The sequence below is a fragment of the Pimephales promelas genome, chromosome 3, assembly GCF_988280905.1.
Source record: "Pimephales promelas chromosome 3, fPimPro1.hap1.1, whole genome shotgun sequence".
In the NCBI taxonomy this organism is placed as follows: Eukaryota; Metazoa; Chordata; class Actinopteri; order Cypriniformes; family Leuciscidae; genus Pimephales; species Pimephales promelas.
Genome location: NC_142771.1, coordinates 15248983 through 15275025, shown reverse-complemented (window position 1 = coordinate 15275025; position 26043 = coordinate 15248983). Strand labels below are relative to the sequence as shown.

General features: G+C 36.6%; 2 protein-coding genes across 4 annotated transcripts in view; one reads left to right on the top strand and one right to left on the bottom strand.

Annotated features, from left to right (window-relative positions):
* The window catches only part of rln3a (relaxin 3a), an 80772-nt gene extending 57331 nt beyond the window's left edge, over window positions 1-23441 (bottom strand). For all 3 annotated transcript variants that reach the window (XM_089128317.1, XM_089128318.1, XM_089128320.1), the window contains exons 1-2: window positions 23282-23441; window positions 11869-11995 (exon numbers count right to left, since the gene is read on the bottom strand). The gene's annotated coding sequence lies outside the window, so the exon portion shown is untranslated. The remainder of the gene's footprint in view (window positions 1-11868; window positions 11996-23281) is intronic.
* Window positions 1-26043, top strand: part of grin2ca (glutamate receptor, ionotropic, N-methyl D-aspartate 2Ca) — a 67038-nt gene that overhangs the window by 16051 nt on the left and 24944 nt on the right. Inside the window, exons 3-5 of the mRNA XM_039687473.2 lie at window positions 8445-8889; window positions 19821-20419; window positions 25863-25977. Of these exons, the coding sequence (XP_039543407.2) occupies window positions 8461-8889; window positions 19821-20419; window positions 25863-25977 (1143 nt within the window). The 5' untranslated portion in view covers window positions 8445-8460. The remainder of the gene's footprint in view (window positions 1-8444; window positions 8890-19820; window positions 20420-25862; window positions 25978-26043) is intronic.

The following is a 26043-nucleotide window of genomic DNA, read 5'->3' as shown; positions in this document are numbered from 1 at the left end:
ATGTATGGAGCCTCAGTATGTTTCTGTGTTAGTGTGGGGCTATTTTGAGCCTTGTTAGTGGTATAAACTAGCGATTTCTTTTACTTAGTCAATGCCCCCAGTACTAGCATTATACGCTAAACAGTTTTTAGAGATAAATCTCTTTACATTCGATTATCAAGAAAACAAATCTCAGAGAACGATTGACTAGGCACCGATGTTTTATTAGACCAAAGGTTCATTGTTCGCCGGAGTTCTCCTTTAACCCTGGATCAGTAATTCCATGGGCACTGCAATTCAGGGTTAGCACCGCAAAAGCTCTAGAACAGGATCTTAATATCCCAGGGATTAATAAAGTAGCCTTAACCTAGAGTTAAGCATAGTGTAGTAAGCACATAAGAAGATGCATGCAGGGCAACTAAAGAAACCACATTGAGAGCATTGGTTGTGTGGTTAGACTTTATAGTTAAGGCTTTGTGTTCAATTTTGAGGGCCATGGTTTGGAAGGTTAGCATGGGAAGATACACTATCTATCTATATCTATGCTGAATAAATATTTGAAAAAAATATATATTACAAGTCCCCCTGTAATCAATACTTTTATCCCTTAAAACTCATCTTTGATCACCAAAAAACATTAACAAGATATTTGTTATAAAATATATTAAAGACAAAATATGAACTTTTTACAGAAATGTATTATTATTAATAATATTATCACCAAATTCATTGTATGACACATTTATGCACATTGGGGTGTTTTTATGTCACATTTGAAGTTATTAGTTAATATTTATTTCATTATTTTAGTGTAATGTGTGTTACCGTATACAGTATACAGTCAGCTACCTGCAACCTGGAAGCACGAATGGATGCGGGCGGAACAGAGAGAAAGTATAGCTGCGCATTAATGTGACAGCTTGTTACCGATGTTTATCACAAGGCCATAATGACAGGCATCAATTAATCAAGACAACACAGATAAAAATGAACCTGGAGATTGTCATGGTCGATGACAGTCAGTCGGTTGTGGAGTTACGATAGCTAAGAGGTGAAATCTGATGGCAGGCTGAATGAATGCTGCAGTTTAAACATTTGTCGGCGACACAGTCACGAAGATTCAGATTAAAATGGAGCGCTGACCTTGATCTGATGTGACAATAATGGCGTCTGTTTATTGACTCGGCTATTTGTCTAAAAATGAGATCAGTGAAGGTGCGTGTAATTTGAAATTACCCTTTCAAATCCCCTAAAACCCCTTGAGCATTTTAATGGGAACAGTTTGCTAAGCAACTTTTGTTTAACCATCCAAACACTTAACCATTTTTTACATTATTCAAAGCAAATGCTTTAATCAGCTTAAACATATACCTAAAGTACTTTGTTATTATTATAATTATTATTGGTATTTATCTATTTATTTATTCATGAATGCTTAAAATATTTTTTTGCATAGTAATTGCAATGAGAAAGTTGTCACTTCATATTAGCCTATATTATGTTATATTATATTATCAATGAAGGTTATAATTATGTAAAGCTACACAGGATGTTAAAGAGTCTAGCCAGTGTGCCATAATTTTTGAGCGATATTCAAATTTATTTCAACTGGGGTCAGGCACAGGAAGAGAAGATTTTTGAGAGCTTAATACTTTGGCATAGTATTTCCCTTTCTTCTCTTCATATTACAGTCATCTCCGATGGATATATACCTCGTCAAGTAGGGAGTAATGGGAAGGAGTGCATCTTTAAATGTCATACCATTATGAGGAATTTGACTGAATCGGAGTGTGATGGAGTTGGAATCTAATTCTCTTTGACATATCAAAGGTCCAGAATGCTGCAGTTGAATAGAAAATGAGCTTGGGGAAGGATGGAAATTCTTTCCTAAGAATTATACCTTTTAGAAATGGATAGTTCCTCGCAATGTGTGGGGACTTTAAAGGGAATTTTTCATTAGATTGACAATGACCTTGAGGTTACCAATTTTAAAAGCCTCAGAACTTGCACAACCAGATTTCAGATTACAGAAATATGTTGGGCTATTTTGGTAGTCTCGTTAAAGGGTTAGTTCACCCAAAAATGAAAATTTTGTCAGTATTTACTCACCCTCATGTTGTTCGAAACCTCTATGTGTTTATTTGTTCTGCTGAACACAAAGGAAGATATTTGGAAGAATGTTTTAATCAAACAGATCTCATTCCCCATTGACTACCATAGTATGTATTTTTTCCCCTACTGTAGTCAATGGGGAATGAGATCTGTTTGATTAAAACAATCTTCCATATATCTTCCTTTGTGTTCAGCAGAACAAATAAACACATAGAGCTTTGGAACCACATGAGGGTGAGGAAATACTGACAGAATTTTCATTTTTGGGTGAACTAACCCTTTAAAATCAATGTATGGTATCAATGGCAGTCAATAAGAACTTTGTGATTGTAGCTTTTCTTCCTTCTATCCACTAGAGGGTGTTTAACACTTCTTTGAGGTTTGAAGCACCGTATTAAGTTCAAGCTTAATACAGATTTAATCAGGCCTGCTCTATATGCACATGTAATCACAATGTTTTGCTCAAAGCATTGTCCAAACAATATACATAGTGGATAAGAACCATATAGGAAGGAAGTCGAGTGTGGTGGGACGCTTCATCCCAGGCTGGATCTGTGGTCAGTACTTTGATCTAATCTGGTCTATGTTCTCAGAGGCAGCCCTGACTTTCAGAGAGCCAAATCAGAGAGGTTACTAATCTGAGCACACACACAAACTTTCTACTGATAGATGCTTGGGACAGGCAAGGACAGTGACACATATTAAATCCACAGAGGGAGGGAGAGAATAAAATAGTGTGAGAGAGAGGAGGGGAAATGGGGTATAAATTATAGACTTGTAGATTGGTTGACTGGATTACAACTCTTTTATCAGTGTGCCGCTTGAGTCACCAAAGGGAATTGGAAAAGTAATGATAGTTGTTTCTGGAAAATTTCCCCCGTGTTTTTTTATTATTGGTTGGACAAACAGATAGTCTATAGCTGCATATTAAAGGTGCAGTAAGCAATTTCTGAGAAACGCTGTTGATATTTGAAATCAACCCAAACAAAGAGCGTCTCTTTTATCATAATCTGAATTGAAGCAAAATAATTCTCCATGAAAAATAAATAGGGCTCTGTGAAATCCGTTTTATTTTTTCCCAAATTCCATTTTTTTTTTTTCTGTTTTAATTCTCGGATTTTTACCCTTGACAGTTGCAGTATTTTAGTCGTAAAAAGAGTGTGCTTTTAAAGTTAATGGTTAAAATGTATACAAATAAAATAGGAATGACCTTGAATTTATTGAGGTAACAGACATTTACACAAAATATGGTTATGAGCTTTAAAATATCCAGTGAAATAAATTATATTAGTTTATATAAGTTTAAATATAGTCACATTCTCTCGCTCAGTGTCGCTTGCAGAGTTCGCTTGGCTTTTGTCCAGTCCGGCGCCTCAGACAGACGCAGAGTTGTGTGTGTGAGAGATGCGTGAGTGATAGAGAGACAGAGGGAGAAGAGGGAAAGGAAATACAACTGAAAGAATACGCTGCATGTTTTAAATAGCGTTAACAAAAATATATATATATATGTTGCGGCCAGAGTTGATTTTATGGCCGTGAATTAGTCTATGTGTGTGAAACACTGCATAAAAGTCACGCGCAAACGGCTCGGCTCGGTAATGAGGGCTTAAAGCGTCGAGTTTCTTAACTTTTTCGCAGGCGAAAACAGAGCCGTGGAGAGCCGCTTCGCCATGCTTTCACTGTTTTGATTTCGTCATTGGAGCTGAAATGACTGGGGGTTTTGCTTGACCCAGATTTGCTTACGTTCTTCTCCCACACAAAAAAAATCAGAATTTCAAACCAAATATGTAAAATTCCACGAAATTCCGTGTTAACACTGGATTCCGCGTTAATTTGCCAATTCCGCAATTCTGTCCACGATTCCGAGATCGCGGAAATTATAGGGCCCTATATAAAGTGAAGATGGCGAATAAACTAAAAGGAGGAACAAAAAATAACGTACAGTACACAAGAGTAATACAAACAAGAGTTGGTTGTTTGTCGCCAACAGCACAGTAGCTCTAGACAAACAATGACACTCAAAACTGTCCTGTTACCAACATTAAAAGAGCTAAAAACACCAGCAGCCCTGTGAAACATGGCAAAACTCACAAATGGAACAAAAACATGTCTGTTGTTAGGCCTTCCCGCTTCTGTCTCTCAAGCGCTGGAACGCTTTTATAATATTAACGTGGGTCCTAAAGCTCTTGTCTGATCATAACCCTTCTTTTTCTTGTGAGTCATCTCTCTTTCTGCAGTCTTTCTTCAATTCTCCCTCTTGCTCACTCTCTCTCTCTCTCTCCCTCCTCCCCCATCATGAGTGGACAGGCTGATTGGCTACAAGTGTGTTGTGCTGCTCGGTCAGATCCACTTTCAACTGTGTTTCTCAGAATTCACTTACTGCACCTTTAAACTTGTTTAGAGAGAAAAACTTTTCATGTTGTGGCAGGCTGTGCATTTTAGGGCCATACTTCAGATTATATGGATGCAGATTCAGTCATCCCAAATATTTTACCTTAAAATTAAAAGTAAAAACACAAAATAGGAATATTTCTTAGGACTTCAAATATTTTGTTGTTGTTGAGCAATTGTTTTCTTGAAATTTGTTTGTTGCTTCATTCATGTATTCATTCACTCTCTAAATACAGTAGTTAAAATATATGATTTTTGCATTACTATTTTGAGAACCGAGTTGAGTTGTCACTTTTATTATATTATATTATATTATAATATATTATATTATATTATGATTAGAAGAGGAAGGAAACCACTTAATTTCTGATGAACATTAGTCATGACAGATGTTCAAAAACCGTTTGATTTCTATTACCCTATCACAATTTGATGTATGTGTGGACTTATGAATAATGCAGCACACCGTCTGCATTCACATCAGTTATAGTAGCAATTTATATCAATAAATTGCTGAACATTTCTCACAGCTGTTATAGCGAACGAGTAAATGCAATCAATCAACCGAACAGACAAGCTTGTGCATTGAAATTAGTGTGTAGTCAGTGCACTCATATGCCAGAGCTATTGGGAAAAAATGAGATTGTGCCCGTTTACTTTTTGTTCCACTTGATGGATATTTGTGTAAGAGAAACAAGGCCGTGTGGACTGCGTGTCGTGCGTCTTATTCCTCCAAGTAAGCAACCATGTTTAATCTGCCAACTGCTGTGTTGAAATCTGTCACTGTCGCTGTATAAACGTTCTACCGTGGTTTAGCTCGCGTTTACCAATAATGTGCTTTAATCAAATTCGCCACATGCTTTAATATGGTGCATTTGTCTGTTTGACATATACCTGAATTAAAAGGCCATATCGACGAAAGCAAAGTGTTTATCACTGATGAGCCATTTGGCCAATCTGTTAAATTTTGAACTCCACTGTTTATCAATAATTCATTGTCAAGCAGAACTTGATTTATCTCCTTTCAATTTGGTATTATATATAAATATACAGTATATATACTATAAAAATTATATATATATATATATATATATATATATATATATATACTGTATACATATATATATATATATATATATATATATATATATATATATATATATATATATGTATACATATATATATATATATATATATATATATATATATACATATATACACACACACACACATACGCTTTTATCCAAAGTTTTTGTTTAAACACACACACTTTAAACATTTTTTACTACTTTTTTTTAACACAAGTGGATCAAAAAAGTTCAACAAAGTTTGATGAAAGGATTTGATTTTGTAGAAAGAGGACAATTTCAAGGTAATACCATCCCCGAAAGTTGAGTTGTCCAGCTGTTTAATGTTAGAATATCCTCTGAATAATTTCTTAATATATTTATATATTGGTTAGAGAAATATACATTTGGCATCTGTATGATTTAAAAAAAAAGTAATGAATGTTTTTTTCAGCATGTGGGATGGATTGACCCATCAAGATGATCATTTTAAAGAAAGCATGTTCTTTTGAGCTTTCTAAGAATCAATAAAAAAATGTGTCCCTGTTTTTACATAACTATTAAGCAGCACAACCTTTTTTTAACATTGATAAATGTTTCTTCACACACCAAATCAGCATATCAGAAGGATTTCTGAAGGATCATGTGACACTGAAGACTGAAGTAATGATGCTGAAAATTCAGCTTTGGGTCACAGGAATAAAAATATATTGAAATAGAAATCAGTTATTTTAAATTGTAATAATATCTCACAATATTTCTGTTTTTACTGTATTTTTTTAATCAAATGACTGTAGCCTCGGCGAGCACAAAGACACTTCCTTTAAAACCATTAAAATATTCTTACTGACCTTAAAACTCAGTGAAACATTACATGTAAACCAGCTGTAGGGTGGGTGCAGAAATAAAGGCATTACAGCAGGCTTCTGCCACACGAGACCGTCGGATGAGGTGATACCATCAGGCCACGAAGGGGGGATTACAGAGGGATTACATGGTGTCTGGCTCATGAGACACAGTAAATTTGGTCAACATGTTAAAAGTGACATCTCCACAGCACTGGTCTCCAGGCGGCTGGACCGCTAAAGCCATTCAAAGAACTGAATCCCTTTAAAAACAGCGCCGAGTCAGACGGATAACCCTACGCGTCAATACGGACACTGTTCAAGGATCACTGCTTTGATATCGCAGGATCTGAGATCTGAGGAAGATTTGGCGAGTTATAGATGGAAGATGATAAATGAAAGCTCAAATTAACCTCAAGGTTTTTATATTGGCGGCTTAAAACATGCTTTAAAATCAAAACCATAACTTTAAGGCCACTAGCATCTATTGCCTATTGACTTTTCATTTCAGGGATTATGTTAGACGGTCTAAAAAAAAAAATAAAGGCCAAAGGCACACAAGTTAGGGCTCGTAATCCACACATACTCCATTTGTTGAAAAAAATAAATAAATAAAGAAGAGTTTTTATTTATTTATTTATTTTTACAGTACTTGCCATCTGTTGGATGTGGTATGAGAGTGGCGGCTCTTACAGCAGCTGGACACCCTGAGCATGACTCTAAATGTGCAATACAACCCTAATGGCCTCTAACATTTCATCTAAAAATAGTTCTAAAAGGTTTGCTTGATGTGTTAATGCCGACCGACAACAGAACAGCTCTGATGTCTGGATTATGAAGTATTATGGCAATGTTTTTGCATGGATGAAACTGATCCTTTTACAACACCTCACCTTTTGCTCTGTGTGTGCACAACAGTTAAATTCCATGTGTATCTTTAGTGTGCAAAGTAGACACTTTAAAAATCAACCTTGAGTTCAATACTAAACTGCGTTCACAGCCCATTTGACTGCTTTTTATCTGCTTTATGAGCATTTTATCCATCAATTTTCCTGATTTTATCCATTGGAAATTTAGATTATGAAATGTGGGAGGGAGTTATCCATAAAGTCATTTAGATTCTGGATTGTTTTTTTTTGTTTTTTTTACATAATTTACATAGACGACAAAGTATTTTATTTTTCTTTGGAATAATGTGCACCTTTGAATCAGGAACGATATGACCCAATATGGTCAATGTGACCATGAAAATGTATTAAGAAAGTAAAAAGACTTAGGCTTGGCTCTGAAAATCTTTTTTGTTGGAGTAACCTAATGTAATAATAAAAAAAAAATAATGAATATTTTTTATTTAAAACTTCTCACTTAAACATTTATTTAGTTTATTTGGACATTAAGGTCAAGATACAACGGTCTTTCCTGCACATTTAGTTTTGCAATTTGTGTTTTTCTGAGTAAGAATATTTATGAGGGAAAAAAATGAGAGGACTTTTATTTTATTTGTTTAGAATGAATTGGTTGGTGAAATGTTGGCAAAACAAGCAAGAATGAAGGTTGTTGGAGGTCAGAAAAGTCGCTTCAGAATTTCTTTGGGAAAAAATGCTGACTACTGCCTCTTTTTACACTTTTTTTGTGTAACCTAGTTATATGGTTAATTCTTTTTTAGTTCCTTCATATTTTGTTACAGTTTATTGAGATTCTTTTCTGCCACTGACATTGTGCACATGGATCAATTTTAGTGTTATGAATGTTGCCAGAAAAATAATTTTGGTTGTAATTTGCTCCTCATATTAGCAATGTTTACATGCATACATTTCCACCAATCCAAATGAATGTTGACATGAAGGCTTTTCAATCTGAGTCATCAATCCAATTACTAACGGATTATTTAGGCTCAAATAACCGTAATAAATGTTTACTGCATTAACGCATTCACAAACTTTTTGTTTGGACTTGTTGTAGTGCTTCAAACCTTAATTAGAAAGTCAACCACCATTAAACCCCCACCATCCCCCGTAATTCACTCCCGTTTGTGTTTTCTTCCATCCAGGCAGTAGGCGACTGAGATGGGCGTTCATCTAGGCTGTCTCAGCGACACACTGTGGCTGCCGTTGCTGCTGCTGCTGCTGTCTGTCTTCTCCGCCCCCCGCTGCCAGTGCCGACCGTTCGGGATGGTTGAGCCCACCGTGAACGTGGCGGTGGTGTTCAGCGGCTCCGCCTACCAGTTGGAGATCAAGGGGCGACTGAGCCGGGAGAACTTCCTGGACCTGCCGCTGGAGGTGAACCCCATCACTGTGCTGGTGAACAACACTAACCCGCGCACTCTACTGACGCGCATCTGCGACACGCTGGCTGCTAACAGGGTGCACGGGGTGGTCTTTGAAGATAACATTGGGTCCGAGGCCGTGGCGCAGATCCTAGACTTCATCTCCACCCAGACGGCCGTGCCCATCGTGGGCATCAGTGGGGGATCCGCCGTCGTCCTGCCTCACAAGGTCAGAGTCAATCACCGTGCCAGTCTCTAAACTGGAAGGGTAAACTCAGATTTTTGAGTGTTCATGCTGCGATTAGATTAGAGTTATTTCACGGTCTGCATCAAAGATTCGTTGGGGAAAATGTACATTCAGCATGCAAAGAAAACATGACTGGGTCATCGAGGCCTTGATGTGAAGTGGATAGGTCCTGAATCACACAAGCCAAATTTATTTTTGGCTGACTGTACATTAAGGCTGCTTAGCAAATGTATAAATAAATGGACGTTAAATATTGATTTGAGATGAGATAATGTTATTATTTTAGAAGAAACGGAGCGCCATGAGAGCACAGCTATGGAGGAAACTTGGGACAATGATCCAATATACTCTACAGTTTAATGGTAAATAATTACACAAAAATTATACAAAATCAAGTATTCATAATAGCATTCACTGCATTAGAGTAGAGTATGGAGCCAACAAAAGAGTTCGATTCCCACGGAAAGTGTACCCTTATTAAAAACATTTGTAAAATCCAAAAATGTACCATTTGTTCTAAAACTGTGGTATGTTTGCATCATCAACATGAGCAGCTTTCTTGTAGTTTAAACAGAAGAGCATTAACAATGGGTTCAAATCTCATGGAATGCATGCACTGATAAAATTAATACATTGAATAGTGTGAGTTGCTAAAAGATTTACTTATGGGTCTTAACTGCGGTATGTTTGCATCATCAATACGAGTAGCATTGCTGCCTGTATAGCTCAAACAGAAGTGCATATTGGTGCTAACATGTATTCGATTCCCAGAGAATGCATGAATTGAAAAATAAATGTAGAGCTTGAATACAATGTAAGTCGTTTTGGAAAATGTGTCTTCTAAATGCATAAATGTTAATGTTATGAACTAAAGTACCTCCATGAATGGTACTGGCAGTTGTTTACAACTGTTGTTAGGTAATGACTTACTGTGTTATTAAAATATTTGCTGCACACCCAATAAAACAACACTTTCATGCCAACTAAACAAACATTCTGGCATCTATTAATATTCTAATATTTCCCCGAGTCAACTTGTTCATTTCGTTCGTTGAATGAACCAAATGACACAAAAAAAGATTTGTTCATTTTGATAAACGAGTTTGAACAGGAGAGTCACGAACGCGCATCACAGAACAGAGCAAGGCGAGGATTTGAGCTATAAAACTTAATCTTTGTTAATTTTTTTTTATGAGCGATTGTTTTGCTTGATAAGACCCTTATTCATTGTCTGAAATTGTTTAAAGCCCTGTGAACAGTTTGCAGTGAAACTGTCTTTTGGACCTTGAACCGTTTGGTTCCCATTGAAGTCCATTATATGGAGAAAAATCCTGGAATGTTTTCATCAAAAACCTTAATTTCTGTTCGACTGAATAAAAGAATGACATGGACATCTTGGATGACATGGGGTTGAGTAAATTATCAGCAAAAGTGAACTACTTCTTTAAGCTTTCATTTCCTTTAATTTATCTTTTCGTAGATGATGTTTAGGGGCGGATAAATGTGAAATTGATAATGCCACATCGATAGGCTGGAAACATTACATTTAAATAATGATGCGGAAATCTGAATGAGTGTAGACTTTGAAATATGTGTATCAGTTATTTCGCTTGCATACATAATCCTGCAGAATTTGTCACATTTGAATACATATCTTTTTTAAATTAAAACTGCCTCAAATAAATAAATGAAAGAATTTATTCTGGCCAATTTTAGACCTATCAGATTGGAAATGTCTATATTTTGTCATCACTCTTAGTGTGCTGATGTGTCACGTCACAGTTTGTAGGCAGTCCATCATAGAAAATTACTGCACACACATAAGTAAGATCCTTCTACACACCCCTTTAATGTAATTTCTTTTTTCTTGCAGTTTGTCTGTCTGGAGTCTGTGGTTATTTGTGAAAGAGCCTTGATATGGATGACTCATTAGAGATCTATAATACATCAGGAGTTTTAACTCCTAGCAGCTCCATCCTCGTTCGACATGCGCCACTGTGTTATTCAGACAACTGCAGTGAAACAAAGATCGGCTGACCTTAGCGTCAGTTCAAAGTGGAGCTGAGGGGGACGATAGATTATCCCTGCCTGTTTTATTGCTTCTGTGCAAATGGCTTTGAACAATGACATAGAGCAGCTCCAGGAATAAATATAGAAATGTAAAGTTAATTTAGGGCGCTGTATAAAGTTATAAAATGGACTGCTGATGTCTAGTTTATGGCATCTTGGGATTTGAAACTGTTACTTTGTGATTCTGTAGCAGTCTTTTGTCAGTATTTATATTCAAAACACTCAGAATAGAATTATTTTTAATGCTAAATCCATAAATCTGTGTATGAAAAAACCTTACTACTGAAGGATTGCTGTGCATAACAGCTAGCTGGAGAATATTGCAGGTCCAACTTCTAATAAATGTAATTGCATTTTCAACCAGACTAAAAAAGAAAGTTTGACATTTTTACGTATTTTCTGAATGATAAATAGATTAGTGTTTTTTGTATTGAAATAGTCAATTCTGTCAAACTGAAGTTGCAAATTGAACATATTTTAGAGAGTCTTTTATTGTCTTTGAGGTGGTATTTTTATGCATAATCATCCCAAACTATTTACGGTTGTTATGATCTGTAATTTGTTTGAAACCAAGTAATATTGTGTTTACAAAGCTTACTGAGATGAAAATGTAGGATTTCTTCCTTTTTATCACACGAGAGATTTTTTTTTTTTTTACAATCCCAGATGTTTTTCTATGAAGTATTTATTAACTTTAGTCTGGTACACTGTCTTAATCATAAAATTAGTTTGTTATATTTTCACTATCTGAAAACATGCATTTATTAATACACAAGCTTGCACAACAGATTAGGATAGTCAGCCTATACAAAATGGTCTTATATACTTGTAAAGGCATATTGCCGCAGTATGTGTAATAATGAATCCTAGAATGGGAGTATAATTTCCTACCTCTAAGTTTCAAGCTTTCATTGGCAGGCTGGCACTGCTGCACCCAGTAAACTGTTGACAGGCATCTCAGGTTTTGACTGATGAATGCCACCGTTACACCAGATGGCCTTCCTGCTGCACACCTTTCCTGAATATAGTAAGACAGAGAAATTCCATCAGTCTTACTCGCTGCAGATCTGGTGGCCTAAATTGTCTCAATTTGAGAACTATATGGTGGCATTTTTATGGAAGCTTGTTTCCGCCACAGAATGAAAAATAAAAAAGGTAATTTGCAATTTGCGAAGGTTAAACTGCGACTTTTTATCTTATAATTCTGACTTTTTTTCTCACAAGTTATAAAGTCAGAATTGCGAGATATAAAGTCAGAATAGCGAGATATAAAGTCGCAATTGCGTTATAAAGTCAGAATTGCGAGATATTAATTCTGAGTTGCATGTTATAAAGTCAGAATTATGAGATATAAAGTCAGAAATGCATGATATAAAGTCGCAATTGCGTGTTATAAAGTCAGAATTGCAAGATATTAAGTCAGAATTGCGAGTTATAAAGTCAGAATTATGAGATATAAAGTCAGAATTGCGTGATATAAAGTCGCAATTGTGTGTTAAAAAGTCAGAAATGCATGATATAAAGAATTGTGAAATATAATCTATTCTAAGGGGAAAAAAGTTTTTTCCCTAGAATTGGCCTGATAACTCGCAATTGCGAGTTTACGTCTCACAATACTGAGAAAAGATGGCAAAATATAAACTCGCAATTGCGTGTTATAATGTCAGAATTGCGAGATACAAAGTCAGAATTGCGCGATCTAAACTCACAATTGTGAGAAATAAAGTCAGAATTGTGAGATAAAGTTGCACTTCTGTTTTTTTTTTCTCAAAATTGCGACTTTAGATCGCGCAATTTTGACTTTTTGTATCTCGCAATTCTGACTTTATAACACGCAATTGTGACTTTTATATCACGCAATTCTGACTTTATATCTCGCAATTGCGACTTTATTTCTCACAATTCTGACTTCATATCTCGCAATTGTGAGATTAAAAAAAAACTGCAATTATTTATTTATTTATTTTTTATTCAGTGGCGAAAACAAGCTTCCTTACATTTTAATGTCCTGTTAAAGGAAAAAAGATAACTATCATTCAGAACAAACAATCATGTTTTGAGAATATTCTCATAATAGGCCTCTTACCAGAATAAAGTGTAACATTTTAAAATTAAAGTAGTAATATGTTTAACTTTAAACCAGAACAAATTTTGTTTATATTCTAGGGTCGTCAGTTTCTGTAATCAGTGGTAAAAAGGGAACTTGTTCTTCTACTGTCTTAGTACATTGCCATTTTAAGTGTTTTTGATAATTTTATTTTTCTTTGGGGAGGGAGTGCTCAGTGTAAAAAAGTGCGTCTTTCCTCTTGAATGTCATTGTTTTGGCAGTAGATAATGTTTATGGCAAGGTAAATGTGAGATTGTTCTCCTTGTTCATTGTTTTTGCTTTCAGAGTTTTAGCATAATTTCCCATTTGACATTAATTTCCTTGCAACTTTATTGTCAAAATATTAAAACTTCCGATTTCTCAGTCAGATCCGTCAGAAGTGTAACTTGAGTTAATTTGTGAACAAGTTTGTACTCTGTGACCATATTGTACTCTGTAAAGAATAAGTGGCAGGCATGCATGTCCAATTCTCTTTATAAAGCAGATATGAATGCCTTATTCTGCATGAGCATAATCTACATCCCTTAATCCTACCTTATACCTAAACTTAAATGCTACAAAACTACCTTACTAACTATTAATAAGCAGTAAATTAGGAGTTTATTGAGGCAAAAGTCATAGTTAATAGTGAATATGTGTTCCCCATTCTAAATTGTTGCCCAACCACAGATAAAACATTAAAATCCAGCATCTAATCAAACAAAACAAAACCACTGGCTGGACTGAAAGCACTCAAAACTGTTGGACAAGGTCACTATGACTTTAAGACACATGGTACTTACAATCAGTGACTGATTAACAGAAATTACCTGGTGTATGAAACCACAGTAACCTAAAATACTACTCTGGTAGTGTGGTGAGACATGGGACAAATACAAATTTGCCACTCTCCCTCCGGGTTTTTTTTTATTATTATTACTTTGATTGATTAACTGAGTTCTTTCACCTTCATCCAATTTCATGTTTATAAGACGTCTGCTTAAACAATAAATGGAGGGATATTAGTAACTAAACTTACTTTGCTCTCAGAGTTTTGTACTTCATAACAATTGAAGAGTTCAGATGCAAAAGCCTCTAAATGCCATTTGAAATTTTCTTCTTTAATGATGATTTTTATTAAACTTGTATATTTAAGTTCAGTAATTTCACTTAAATGGCAATTTAAGTGAAATTACTGAACTTAAATATACAAGTTTGATAAAAATCATCATTAAAGAAGAAAATTTCAAATGGCATTTAGAGGCTTTTGCATCTGAACTCTTCAATTATAGTTTGTAACATTATTCTATATCTCTCTCACTGAGCCAAACATACAGTAGTCATGTGGCTATTCTGGTCGTTCTGGTCAACGAAGGCAAAAACCTTTAGACATTCATGATCATGCCTCTGATCCAACGCAACAACCTGAATCCAATTTAGTCAACAAAAATTCATTTATTTGGACTGTGTTGTTCTTGCAGGCCGTGCACAGAATCTAATCTCGTGGCAAAGCGTGCTTTCAAACGTCAACCATACGACGAGAATGAAATCATTGTGTGTTTCCTCTCAGCAGTCAATCATGGATCAATGCACGCTCATGCTGCTTTTGGCTGCACAAGTAGCATAGACACATAGAGAACTGGCAGACAACGCTAACTGGTTTCAGGCAAGAGGAAAAAGAATAGTAAATAAACGTACATTTTTTTTTTTTGCCAGCATACCTTTATGATTTCATCATAAGTTGTTTTGGTTAACTGTGTTTGTCTTGATATTTGCTGTGGCCAGATGCTCCTCAGAGACACAGAGGAGAGATTTGCTTTATCTTGCCGTGCACAGAGTCACAGGTCTGTGTGAGTTCAACACAGTGGACTCTCTATCTCTCTCACACATCGAGGGACACACAGAGAGAAGCCTCCTTTGGAGATAAAGCATGCATATGCAGCTAAACTATTATATTTTATCTTCTGACTAGACCAGGACACCCATAGTTGAGTAATGAGGGGAGATATCTAGAGAAAACCAGAGAGAAAGGGTGAAAAAGTGAGTGTGTATGTGTGATTGTGTGTTAAAGACATGAATAGCACTTTTTGCATTGTGGATCCTTAGAAATTTACGGAGCCCCCCTAGTCCCACTTTGGCAAAAAAAATAAATAAATAATGAACTGATAATATCTCGTGACCTCAAGATAGTAACCCGTGGCCTCAAGATATTAACCCGTGGCCTCAAGATACTAACCCGTGGCCTCACGATACTAACCCGTGGCCTCAAGATAGTAACTCGTGGCCTCAAGATAGTAACTCGTGGCCTCAAGATACTAACCCGTGGCCTCAAGATACTAACCAGTGGCCTCAAGATACTAACCCGTGGCCTCAAGATAGTAACTCGTGGCCTCAAGATACTAACTCGTGGCCTCAAGATACTAACCCGTGGCCTCAAGATACTAACCCGTGGCCTCAAGATACTAACCAGTGGCCTCAAGATACTAACCCGTGGCCTCAAGATAGTAACTTGTGACCTCAAGATAGGAACTCGTGGCCTCAAGATACTAACTCTTTCTTGAGGCCATGAGTTACTATCTTGAGGCCACGAAATAGTATCTTGAGGCCACGAGATAGTATCTTGAGGCCACAAGTTAGTATATTGAGGCCACGAGATAGTATCTTGAGATGGTATCTTTGATCACCATCAAACTTTTGACCAAATGCTAATTTACTATTTACCAAATGACTTGCATGAGAACGCTTAATGTGCCAAAAACTCCACAATTTTTGAAAAAAACTCCAAAAAAACTTCCAAAACGCTCTCATGCGAAACGGCTCTGAATTGAAAACAGACTGCAGAGGTACATTGTATTGCATAATAATGATAATGTATTGTCAGTGGAGATTGTCAATTGGAGATTGTCAATTTGTAATCTTTCTGTCTCTCAGCTCTAAACCATGTGCATTTAATTTGGTTAGGAGTGTTTGACATTGATTTTGTTGAAAATGTGTGCTTCAGAACGTTGCTATTATCTCAAAGAACATAGCAACCCCCTCCTCCATCTCCTTCCCCTCTAGGCCCCTCCCCCTTTTGCTGACATCATATGCCGTATCTAAACGTAGAGCTTAGGACAGGATTACCACCCTCATCAACACATAAACACTGCAGAGAAACACTCATGAATTCACCAACAGATCCTGCGCCGTATTAATGCTGCTTAACATATTCTGTGCATGACATTACCTTTGTTGTTAAATACATCACGGTTTCTGCCAAGATACACACGTGTTATCTGTGAAAATGACAGTCTGTCTGTACTGGACAAATAACAATTCTTTTAAACTACATGCTAAGGAGGTAACGTGTCATTTTTCACCACCGACATCATTGTTGATGTGATGTGCTATTGCTTTTCTAAGTGATCTGACTTACAATTTCCTTCTGTTAGCAATCACATAGCAACGCCCTAGAGCCACGAAGGCGTCTTTGGCATGCAACACTACTCATATTACTTGAGAAAATCATTCCTTTGATCATTTTTATTCATTTTTTTTTTATTTCTGAAGGACCATGTGACTGGAGTACTGCCCTACAAAGCAAAAAGGCAGTAACTGCAGTTTTGGTAAAGCATTAATTATTACAATTTTCATGACATTCAAGCCAACCTTTGTTATATGACAAAACATCTTATCTTAAATGCATGTCGTTTTAGTGAAAAATGGTAGTCGTTTGTACAGTAACTGCAAAAAGCCCTAGCAAAAGTCATTTTTCTCAGCTCTAGATCCAGTCAAAATGTTATAACTCCCATTGCAGTCGTCAAGATTCAGATTTGCTGTCTGAGCTCCAGAGATCTAGTAATATAAAAATAGGCTTGTTATGTTGTAATGGGACAAGCTTATAAATGCCCAACCCATCAAATTGCTCTAACTGTTCTTTTGTCTCACACCTTGTACTTTTTTAATGCAATAGTCGTTCACTGACACTAGCATTCAAGCATTGTGATTTTTAGAGCAGTTAAAGAGGTCAGCGAACAGGTGGAATAAACCAGAACGTCTCCGATCGCAGCCTAATGAACAGGCTTACCCTACTTTCCCAATGCTTTTGTCTAAAGGACATCACTGTGTATCATTGAAAGTCTCTCGCAGGAAACGGCTCAATATGAAAATCCTCTGGTGGTAGTGTTAGCCTTCGTCTTCTAGAGAAAATCTCGGTCAAGTTTAGATTCGGTCACCATTTACTGTTTCTGAAATGATAAATGCTGTTATACACAGTATAAATATCATCTACGCTCTGCCGTTTATCTGAGATGTTTGCAATCTTTCTCATGTGGAAAAACCTTTTATAACCAAATGTCATGTTCAGGCAGTCAGATATTGGGAAGTTTGGGACAATTTAATTGGAAGTGTAATCTTATATTTTTGTAATAGAGCTCCTCCACAGGGCACTCGTTTTGTCGCTGTGTTAATATTAAGGACTACATTCCCCACAATCCTTTGCCTCACTAGTTGTGTATGTTACCCAGTTTGGATTATCTTGATTATATATTTTTTAGGATGAATATATAACTTTTATTATTTTTACAATAATATAATATAATTTAATTGGATGTGCTGCATTCAAAGTTGATTTGAACAGTCAATAGAACACAAAACACATCTGTGACTTAACCCTTGTGCTGCATTAGATTTTTAACACCGTTGAGTGCATTAAGGGCCAAAAATGGCCACATATTAAACACTGCCTAAAATATTATATATTTTTATTATTTTCCACTTTTACCAAGTTAAATCTTTTAACCAGCATCAGTCCTCATCATAACTACCAAAAAAGTATTCAATTTCAGGATTTTAACCCTTTAATTACCAGTTTTGGTGGCGAAACCATCGATTTGTATAAGAGGAAAAAACAAAAAAAAATTCAATTATTTTCAATAAACTAAATGCAAAGAGAAAACTTTAGATTTGGATTATCACAGTCTTGAATATGTCAAAGATCAGCAGCAACATTATTTCTGGTGCATTTAAAGATTTTGTGTTATGCCAGATTTAAAAAAAAAAAAAAAAACGACACTTAGCGCGTTAAAGACCAAAAATGGCCACATATTAAATATTGCCTAAAATATTATATATTATTATTATTTTCCACTTTTACCAAGTTAAATCTTTTAATCAGCATCAGTCCTCATCATAACTACCAAAAATGTAATCAATTTCAGGACTTTAACCCTTTAATTACCAGTTTTGGTGGCGAAACCATTGATTATTATAAGAGGAAAAAACACAAAAATTCAATTATTTTCAGTAAACTAAGTGCAAAGAGAAACCCTTGACTTTGGATTATCACAGTCTTGAATATGCCATGAACTGTTACTTTTTCTCTAAAAAAAAAGTATTCTATAAACATAAAACATATCAAAACTTCAAAACAAAATGGGGTCATTCTTCAGCTCATTTGCAGGAGCTGCAGAATTGCAATGCATGCTCCTTACAGATGTAATCACCATCAATCGGCTGCGAACAAAATGGGTTTGCAGTCGGTCGCAAGTTTACTCCACTCTGTCCGATTACTAGAAGCTCTTCGCATCTCGTCAGCTGTTGGTGGCATGTCATTGCTGATTAGTTTGCCGATGTATGTATGGTATAATGTGCGTGGCTTTCCTCGGCTTCGTTTGCCATGTCATTCTTTGGGTGCATATAACACATATTTGTTAATTTGGTCATTTGGGTCTCTTCTAAGTGAGTGGCCGACAAAGCGTAGCTGCCTTGGATTTGAAGGATAAGCTGGTTATTTTCGACAGCTTTGTATACAGCTTGGTTACTTATTTGATCCATCTTCTTTATCCCAAGATTCTGTAGCAACTGGTGGCGAAGCTGTTGAGTGAGTTTTGCATTTTCTGGTTGATAATCCAACTTTCGCAGCCGTATAGGAGGATGGAAATGCACGCTGCTTCAAAGATGTTTAGTTTGAGTTTGATTGGAAGAGTTTTTGACAGAAATACATCCTTCATTTTCCAGAATGGTCCCCACACTTGTCCTTTTCGTGCTCTGATATCTGTTTCGCTCGATGCAATGTAAGACCCAAGATACTTGAAGTCTTTTGTCCATTCTAGTTTTTGTCCGTCGAGTTCGATGAATTTTATATAAGTGGATCGGCGTCTCTGGCCCGGCAAGTTCTTGGTTGCTTCCGTCTTTTTAATGTTTTCCTCAAGACCCACTCGTTTTGCCCATTTTGCTGTTGTCTGAAGTTGAGCTTTACAGATGAAAATCCCACATTTTGAGCAGGTAGTGGAGATTTTTCTTTTTTGCTAGGGCTGAAACTGCACCCCCTCCTCCTCTTGTCATGGGTCTGCAGACCCACTAGCTTTTCTTCATCTTGTCGAGTTTAAAATTGCTGCACCAAAGATGTGCATACCTTTATAACTTTTGCATCAACCACACTTGTATGAAAGGCAGACTTCGTTATTATTGTCTATTATTGTCTAAGGACTGACTGCATGGCTGTTTGTGCCTCTTCATACGTGTACGTGTTCTTCATACGTGCACTGTACGTGGATCACATTACTTTCGGTAAAGTAATATGCAAGAGTTATTATATTTAATTTAGGTTTCTTATAATAATTATGATCACATTATTATTGTTACTAGTACTAGTAGTATTGCATTTAGACAATGTTTTTGGTTTATTATGAAATCTTGATGCAAATTTTGGTTTGGTTTTAAGACAGAAGCCATATGGAGTAATAATGTCAAGCTCTGATTGTTCTGTTTCTGACAGGGTGACGGTTCTACCTTCCTTCAGCTGGGCTCTTCCATCGAGCAGCAGATCAATGGGATGTTCAAGATGATGGAGGAGTACAACTGGGACAGTTTCGTGGTGGTGACGAGCATGTACCCAGGATACAACACCTACGTGGACTACATCCGCTCTTTTATTGATACATCTTACTTCCTCTGGGAGTTGCAGGACATCTTGACGTTTGACATGTCGGCCGACGGCATGAACGACCTCCGTGCTCACCGATTACTTCAGCAGATCGACGCGCAGGTGCTGCTGGTTTACTGCTCGCATGATGAGGCCCAGTACCTGTTCACCATGGCCAGGGAAGTGGGTTTGGTTGGTCCGGGGTATATCTGGTTTATCCCCAGTCTTGCAGTGGGAAACCCCAATATATCACCTCCAGACAGCTTCCCCATTGGATTGATCAGCATTATCTCAGATCGCTGGAAGATGAGTTTGAGAAACAGAGTCAGGGATGGTGTAGCCATCGTAGTGAAAGGAGTGGAGAGCTTCCGCAAGCAGAAAGGGTTTATTCCTGACGGACACATGGATTGTCTGAGTCCGGTTCGGCCATCCACCAATGACAGTCTCTACAGGTGAGTTTTTAGAGTTTTGATTTGGTGGAGATGGTACCCTTAACCCTTAGGTTCTTGGATTGCAATGATATTAGGGGCTCTATTTTAATTATCTAAGTGTCCGAATCCACTTTTGCTAGTTTAACGATGGGAAAAATGGTCGGCGCACCATGGTCTAAAAGGGTTGTTCCTAGTAATGGGTGTTTGGGGCGTAACGTGCAATAAACCAACCAGAGTATCACCTCCCATTCCCTTTGAAAAGCCAGTTGCGCTCACCATGAGATGGTCCTCACAGCAGAACACTAAATCGAAATCCAGGGGGAGGAGTTGGATCTGGATGGTTGGTTGGATCCCACCTTACATATACCTCAACCTACCCATCTTCACTCCCTGATCCCTAACCCCACCCCTAATTCTACCCATTTACGCCCCCTGATCCCTAACCCCACCCCTAATCCTACCCATTTCCACCCCCTGATCCCAAACCCCACCCCTAAACCTACCTTTCTCTGCCCCCTGATCCCTAACCCCACCCCTAATTCTACCCATTTCCACCCCCTGATCCCTAACCCCACCCCTAATCCTACCCATCTCCAGCCCCTGATCCCTAACCCCACCCCATATCCTACCCATCTCCACCCCTTAGATCCTGATCCAACTCCGCCCCCTGGGTCCAGCAAATGGGCACCAATGCATTTGCTATTTAAAGAAGTTGGGTTGAAACTAGCAAAAGTACACTTGCGTCGCGCCTGGTGCTGCATTGCCCCGGGCCGGGTGTATGATAGGGCTCTAAAAGTCTTGACGAAAATTGACTTCTTCACCCTTTATTCACATATATAGATAATGAAATGAAACATTTAGTATTTTAAGTATCACAACAATATAATGTACAGAATTGATATGAAAAATGATACTACTTGTTAAAGATTACATTTAACAGTGTTATTAAATTGTAGGTGCGTTTAAAGATCGAGAGTAAGTTTGGATGATGGCAGAGCTAATGTAAATGTAAAAATAGAATGAATGAACACAAATGGTGGACAACAATGAATTAAAAAAATAATACTTAAAGTCCATCAGAATTAGGACACTATATAAATACCCTTGACATGATATTTTAGAGTACTTTGATTTGGGAGCCACTAATCCTAATACCGCTTGCTGTATAGATGGGATAGTAAGTAAATTGAGCTGCAGCCTTGGTAAGGGAGAGATTTGAACAACAGATAAGGGGGTAATGGGTAAATCCATGTGTACAATTGTGGCATGTTGTGAAATCTACAATTAAGGTTACACAAACTCCTGACCCAACAGGGTCGCATAAGCAAAGTTAGGGTTGATGGATATAAAGTGACAGGAAAGTTTGAACTTCTGCCAACAGTTTTCTGTAGCAGGGCCAAAAACCAGGGTGCTCACTTTGCTGCACATTGCCCAGTCTGTGCCATCCGGATTTAGATACAGGGATCAGAGCGAAGATATAACGTGCGATGTGCCCTGTCTTGCCAGGGCTGCCCAAAAGAGCAATCTGGTGCCATCTGTGCCAGGGAACACAACAAATCCTATTTCGTCAGAAAATGTTTTAATCATCCAAAGGGGGCCAGAGTTTGAGTGGCCGATGCAGAGAGAGGTGCTCTATGTTTGGTGCAGCCCAAGGTCATTGGCTTGTAAATCATGCGGGAGATCCGTGAACGATTGTGTGTGCATTGCTGTGAGATACCACAAGTGCTTTTTATACCAGTATCAAAGGAAGAGTTTACTTCATGCCGTTCTGAACCTGTATGCTGTTATTTTTTCTTTAGAGCACACAAGTAGAATTTTTTTTTCATAAGGAAGTTCATACACTGAAAGATATATTTTTGTTCAAGTTAAAATATTTAAAAAATTCTAAGTGAAATAAGATGCATGCATTATACTTGAGAAGCAATACTGCTACACACTGGAGCATTTGAAAGCGGCGTCTATCAGCGGATCTGTCTATTAGTGGATATATTAGGGATCAGCTGATAGATGCATGCTTTTGTAACAGGGACAACGAATGTAATATTTTTTGTGTGTTACTCTACAGAGATTAAATTCAGCCTAGGTTCGGCTCTGGGAGGATTTAAAACCAAAAGGTGGACCAAATCAATTTTAATTAATTAACAGCCGGTAATTTTATTTACAATTCGCATTCAATATATTTAAAGTATATTCTCACAAACCAGAAATTGAATGTAAATGCCCAAAAATGAAATAAAATTAAACAAAATAAAACAGTCTCAATTTCTTCTGGATCCTTTGTAGTATATGAAAAAAAAACTCAAATGTCCATGTGTTAAGCTTCAATGGTCATGTGTGTGTGTAAAGAGCTCCAATGTATTTGTGTGTAAAGGCCTTTTGTGTTGCTACCCGGGTAGTATGCATGTGGCAGATCAGGGTCTGGCTCGTTGTTCAAATGGAAGATCACTCAAATTAAATCAGCATTAAAAAAAAAAAAAAAATCTGCATAAAACAATGCAGTCACATTAAACATTTTTCTCAATATAAAAATTTTTTACACCGATATTTTCGAATACAATAGCTGCACAAAATGTCCATTATTACCAGTGTTAATTCAACACGTGACAATATAAGTGCAAATAAACAGCTTAAACACATAAAAGTATTTCAATATGCATTATATCTCTCTTATTTGAATATTAAGAGACGTCAGTTGTACAACATTTCTTATCATTTCCTGCATTTAACTAAACGGACAGATTTGACTCTGTATTAATTTTACCATATAAACATATAAAAAAATACATTCTAAAACATAATATATAACTCTAATTGGCTTTAAGACACATTTAAGGTAAAGGAATATCAATTTGAAAGATAAAGTAATGCATAAGCAAAACTTACCAGAGTTCGTGTAAAAGAAAAACCAGTAACCAAAGGCTTTGACCGGTTGTTTTCCTCAGCAACTGGATAAATAAACAACCTCGATGACTAATATTACTCTTTATAAAAGAATATGAACATTGAACCGAATAACAGTTGAGAATTAGATCGTCTTTTGCAGCTACACGCTAACCTCGTGCGTACATAGTCAGCAGGCTTCTTCATTTGATTTTCAACATACGCTGACTCTCAACATACCACAGCATTAATCGCCCTCTAGAGGTTAAGGATAGTACTGCACCTAAAATATTGGAGTTCCTTTGTGGTTTGCAAATCAAATGCATGCAGGTACAAATACTTTAGGACTAAAATAAATAAAGAAAATATATATTACTGTACAATTCAAAGGGGTTACACTTTCAAACGGTACCATGTGTATCTGTGCAAGCGTGCGATGAAGTGAACACATGTTGAATCAACATGTTGAATGAATCAAAGACAACATGTTTTTGAAGCACTGCAGAGTTGCTTCTCAAGTATAGTAGACTACATATATCGTATTTCACTTAGGATATTTTAAAATATTTTAACTTGAACAAAAAATATTTTTTAGTGTACCGTATGAACTTCCATTTCAATCACAGAGCGTGATTGAGCATGTCAACACAATGGTCAGCGTGTCAACACACTGGTCACCAGGTGTTTAACAATCCGTTCAACAGCACTCAAAATGCTAGAGGGAAATGCTGGTATCGTCACATTTTAAAATTTCAAAAAGTCGGTACTTTTTGACAACTCTAGTTTATTGTAAATTATTTTTCCATGCACATCTTTCTTTTTTTTTATTCACGTGCCCTCGTCGTTAAATCAAAGTAAAAAAAAATCAGTAAAAAAAACCCAAAAAAAAACGTTTAAATTACGGGAATAAAGTCATAGCATTTAGAGAATAAAGTCGAAATATTTAGACAATAAAGTCGCAATATTTCGAGAATACAGTCGAATTATTCCGAGTATAAAGTCAAAATATTTCGAGAATAAAGTCAAAATATTTAGAGAATAAAGTCAAATTATTAAGAGTATAATATGTTAATAAAGTCGCAATATTTCGAGAATAAAGTCGAATTATTCCGAGTATAAAGTCACAATATTTCGAGAATAAAGTCAAATTATTAAAAGTATTGTCAAAATATTTCGAGAATAAAGTCGAAACATTTTGATATTAAAGTCAAAATATTTCGAGATTAAAGTCGAAATTAAAATTAAATCATTAGGCTAATTAATGAATAATTAATGTTTAATAATTATTTATTCTCATAATGTTTCGACTTCAATCCCCCAAATATTTTGACTTTATTCTCAAAATCCTTTTTTTTTTGTTGTTGTTGTATTTTTTCTTTGTATTTTTTTTTTTTTTTTTTTTTACGAAGTACGAATTTCCGGTAGAGTGCTTCCGTAGATGATGTTAAATGTTGCCTTAAAGGGACTTTGTATTTGAGCTGCTATGGAGAGTATTCCAAATCACTCACATATTAGGTTACATGACGATTAGCATACTGACTTAGAAACAGCCATCTTTGTAGGCAGCCAGGCAGCTCACTAGTTTTTAGAACAGAGCTGAATTTATTAACATTGCCCCGGTAGAATGACTTCTTGACAATATAATCTTGATTTTGAGAGGATTTATTTTCTCGTTATTCATTCAGTTTTGGTATGAAGATAAAATGCCACTGAAATGAACTTGATCCAGGACTGGGCAGTTTTTAATTAAGTCTGATTTTAATGCTCTTGCGATTAAGTCATTTTACCTGTTAATGAGATTACAGCAGATTATCAGATTATGCTGGCTTTTCACACAGATGACACTTAAGCGTGCCCATAACACTCAGGGGGCTTTCATCACCTCCTCTGGGATGCTGTGTGTGTGTGATGTGTATAGATAAGATGAGGCTGTCCAATATCCCACCCACAGCGTCCCCCAATTATGGTTCATGATGAATCATGTGGCTGTAATTATCTGATTCAATAATGCTTTGAGCATAAGAGCAGGTATTTACAATAACATGGGCAGTGATGCAATGTTCAGAATCAAAAGTGTATCAGAATTTCAAAGTGCTAATGGAGTTTGTTCTGATAATATATTCCACTTGATCTGGGGTGCTGTTGATCTGTCGACTACAATAACAATGTTAGTGCCAATGTGCCAAAAAAATACTATGAGTTTTTTTTTTTTTTTTTGGGGGGGGGGGGGGGGGGGGCTTGTATTATGAAGAGAAATTACACTCTTTATTTACCATTCGAAAAAGACAAAACAGCTCAGGTTCAATGCTAAAATTAATAATAATAATAAATTGAATTTGTATAGCGCTTTTCACGAAATTGTTGTGGCAAAAACAATAATTAAACAAACAGCATCACAGCATAAGAGTGCATAACACAGCAATAAGATTCTTTTAAAGGTGGTATTCTGGGTGGTTCTTGTTATGTTACTATGCAGTTCCTAGGATATTCTTGTTGTTTTTTTTAGTATGTTGCTGTGCAGTTGCTTGGGTGTTCTGGGTGGAGATTCCTAAGTATTTTTTTTAAAAAAAACATCTTTTCACAGGCATATGCTGAATGTGTCATGGGAGAACACCGACTTTTCCTTCAACAGTGATGGATATCTGGTCAACCCTTCCATGATCATAATCACTCTGGACCGCGGGAGACAGTGGGATAAGGTAAAGTTATTTTTTTTTGTGTGTGTGCTTGAATATTTTATTCTAAAGGTTGCACCACCAATGGTG